Source organism: Colobus angolensis, unplaced genomic scaffold (genome assembly GCF_000951035.1).
Source record: "Colobus angolensis palliatus isolate OR3802 unplaced genomic scaffold, Cang.pa_1.0 Scaffold717, whole genome shotgun sequence".
In the NCBI taxonomy this organism is placed as follows: Eukaryota; Metazoa; Chordata; class Mammalia; order Primates; family Cercopithecidae; genus Colobus; species Colobus angolensis.
Genome location: NW_012120899.1, coordinates 36,081 through 39,538, shown reverse-complemented (window position 1 = coordinate 39,538; position 3,458 = coordinate 36,081). Strand labels below are relative to the sequence as shown.

The 3,458-nt window shown below is 57.0% G+C and overlaps 1 protein-coding gene across 1 annotated transcript in view; it reads left to right on the top strand.

The window, feature by feature from the left end:
* PDPK1 (3-phosphoinositide dependent protein kinase 1) overlaps nt 1-3,458 on the top strand; it is a 67,089-nt gene that overhangs the window by 41,997 nt on the left and 21,634 nt on the right. The window contains 2 exon segments of the mRNA XM_011927444.1: nt 458-472; nt 1,167-1,266. Of these exon segments, the coding sequence (XP_011782834.1) occupies nt 458-472; nt 1,167-1,266 (115 nt within the window).

The window sequence follows — 3,458 nt, the reverse complement described above, 5'->3', positions numbered from 1 at the left end:
CGCTATGTATTTTTATTCTTTTTCCCCTTTGCCAATGTGATAGGCTGTCGTGTTCTAATCTGCATTTCTTTGATTCACTGCAGGGCTGAATGGCTTCGTTTGTTTTTGGCTCTTGGTTTGGTTTGCTTTCCTCTAGGCCGCCGGGGGCGGGTGCGTGTTTGCGGATGTCCTTGGTGTTCTTGGCAGGATCACTGAGGGTCCTGGCAGGATGCACATGCAGCCATGAAGTCTTTTGTTTTTTGTTTATTTTTTGAGACAGGGTCTGGCTGTATTGCCTAGGCTAGAGTACAGTGGCGCAATTGTGGCTGACCGCACCCTCAGCTTCCTGGGCTCGAGCGATCCTCCTTTCTCAGCCTCCCAAGTAGCTGAGACTAGAGGTGCACCACCATGCCTGGCTAATTCTTGAAATTCTTTCTAGACACGGAGTCTCACTATGTTGTTCAGGCTGGTCTCAAAGTCCTGGCCTCAAGCAGTCCTCCTGCCTTGGCCTCCCAAAGCAGTGGGACTGCAGGCGTGAGTCCCCGCACCTGGGCAGTCACGAAGTCCGCAAAAAAGTCATTCACTGAAGGGAACGGGTCCCCGCAGCAGAGGCTGTGAGGTTCTCTCAGCCTGGCTGGAGGAGGGCAGGTGGAAGGGACAACTGAGAACCGGCCCACGGGCAGGGCCGGTGTGGACAGCAGCTGCGTGGTGGTCCCGGGCCAGCTCGTGCTGTGGCTCTGCTCTGTCACAGCTCCTCTGTAGAGGAAGGCCCTTGGGCTGGAGGCCTGAGTCTTGTTCCCTTTGTAGCGCCTCAGCTCCCAAGCTGTTTGTGATGGAAAGGAGGTTGTTTCTGGCCTGTAACTGTTTATTGTGTGCCTGGGCACGTTTGGATACCCCAGGTCCTGCAGTGAGCCAGCCAGGACCGTGTCCTCATGCCTTCCGTTGAGCGGGTGCCGCCGGCAGAATGCGCTGGACGTTGGTGTGCAGCTCGCTCTCCAGGCGCGTGTCGGGTGGGAGCGCCAGGGTGGAGGGTGCCAGTGTCCAGGTGTCAGGCAGGCGTCTTTGAGCATGTGAGCCGTGAGCCAGCCCCGGTGTGGCCTGGACAAGTCTGGCCCCCGGGGGTGCATGGTCTGCCATGTGCGACACCCACCACGCAGCCCTTGATTGTCACAGATCGTGAGTCCGAGTGTGACCTTCTCTCTTCTCCGCAGCCAGGGCCAACTCATTCGTGGGAACAGCGCAGTACGTTTCTCCAGAGCTGCTCACGGAGAAGTCCGCCTGTAAGAGGTAAAAACCACTTTCATCTAAGCCGTACTTCCCTTTTCTTTAACATAGAAATTAATATTTGAGAGAGTGAGTTTGGTGGCCTTTAAGTAGCTAAGCATACTTTGAAAGAAATCAGCACTTCACATTTCAAAGCGTGTTTTTCGTGGCGTACACACACGTGATACGTTAATGTTGTATTCTAAGCTTCCTGGGTTTGCTGATGCTTTCTGGTTGCAGATTTAATCGTTTGTTTTTTGTTTTTTGAGACGGAGTCTCGCTCTGTCTCCAGGCTGGAGTGTAGCGGCATCATCTCGGCTCGCTGCAACCTCCGCCTCCCGGGTTCAAGCGATTGTCCTGCCTCAGCCTCCCGAGTAGCTATAGGCTCCCGCCACCATGTCCAGCTAATTTTTGTAGTTTTGGTAGAGATGGGGTTTCACCATGTGGGCCAGGATGGTCTCAGTCTCTTGACCTCGTGATCTGCCCGCCTCGGCCTTCCAAAGTGCTGGAATTACAGGCGTGAGCCACCGTGCCCAGCCTAATCGTTTCTTTAGGAAAAACTCTTCAGTGAGGAAAGCATGGCTGTCGGGTGCACGGAGCCCAGGCTTCCTTGGTGCTGCCCCCTGTCGGGGTGGAGGGCAGGGAGCCTGGCCTTAGGGTTGCTCGGCCACACACCAGCTGCAGTGGGACAGGGTCCCGCAGAGCGCAGGGAGGCCCTGGAGGGTGCCGGTGTGGGAGGGAGGAGGCGTCCAGCAGGCATGAGGGTCTTTGAGAGAGACTGCAGGGCCGGTGCGGGTCACGGGAGGGGAGAGTGGAGAAGCGCCAGCCAGGGAGCCACCGGCAGTGTCGGGGGAGGATGTCCAGGGAGCTGACGACAAGGGTTGGTGAGAAGTCTGAGGTGCTGTCTAGGGTGGCTGGGAGGTAGATGGCGGGCTGAGAGGCAGCATCAGAGTCTGGAGTTTCAAGTCTAGGGAGCAGTTGTGTGGAATCAGGGTGGGGCTGGAGTTCCTCCTGCCTCCGGCCAGTCAAGTGCCGCTGAGGGCTGGGGTCAGCTTCGGCTGCTGGTGCCCTCGTGAGTCGACACCGACAGGACCCCAGGAGTCCCACGCTGCCACTCTCCTGCTCCGCCAGGTTACAAGGGGCCACCTTCCTGGAGTGAAGTGAGCCACTCTGAGAGAATGAATGATTCTGGGGACGGCAGTTCTGGATGTCTGAGCTTGACAGCTTCAGGAAAAACTGGGGGGGTGGGGCCATGGCACAAACGTGGTGGGTGGGTGGAAGGGTTCTGAGCACTCACTCAGCGTCTCCAGGCTTTTTTGGTTTTGTTCTTTTAACTTTTTTCAACCAGCAGATACTGCGTTCTCTTTTTATTATTATTCAGTTATTCTTTAAAATAGAGATGGGTTCTTGCTGTGTTGCCCAGTCTCGTCTTGAACTCCTGGGCTGAGGTGATCCTCCCATCTCGGCTTCCCAAAGTGCTGGGATTACAGGCGTGAGACATGGCGGCTGGCCGGATACTGAGTTCTTAGCATGGCCAGAGACTGCTTTAGGTCACAGCTTCCCAACTGGAGTGATTCTGCTCCCCTGGGAACACTTGGCCCTGTCTGGACAGTTTTAGTTGTCACAGCTGGGGCAGGGGTAGGGCTGGCACCCAGCGGGGGAGGGGAGGATGAGCTGCTCAGCATCCTGCGATGCAGAGGACAGTCCCTCCCACAGGTGGGGGCACGATGTACCCGGCTTTCAGAGTGCGTGTGGTCGCCACCTAAGAGCTAGCGTTTCCTTGTTTGTAGATTTTACATGAGGACCCATGGCGTGGCCCAGTGGGAGCTGCTCAAGCCCCATCCTAACAGGCTTCCTGAGGACACATCAGCCCAGCCGGGCGCCTGGAATTACGGGCAGAGGGGCCGTGGCGAGGCGGCCGACGTGTGGACTGAACACCTGCACACGTCACCCTGGGCAACCTCGAGTGACCGCCGGTGACTCGCTAGGTACGGAGTGCTAGTTACATGCAGCTCAGTGCACGTCTGTGCCGAGGCTCTGGCATGTTAGGGTTTGGAGCTGGCATTTTTCCTCCAAGCCTGGAGGCCAACACTTCCTGCTGGGAACCTGCTCACGGCCACGCCACTGGGTGGGGTGCTGTGTGGGGCTCAGGCCTGCAGCCTTGTGCATATGTCTCTGTCACCTGGCACCTCAGTTTACCCCATTCAAAGGGAAGA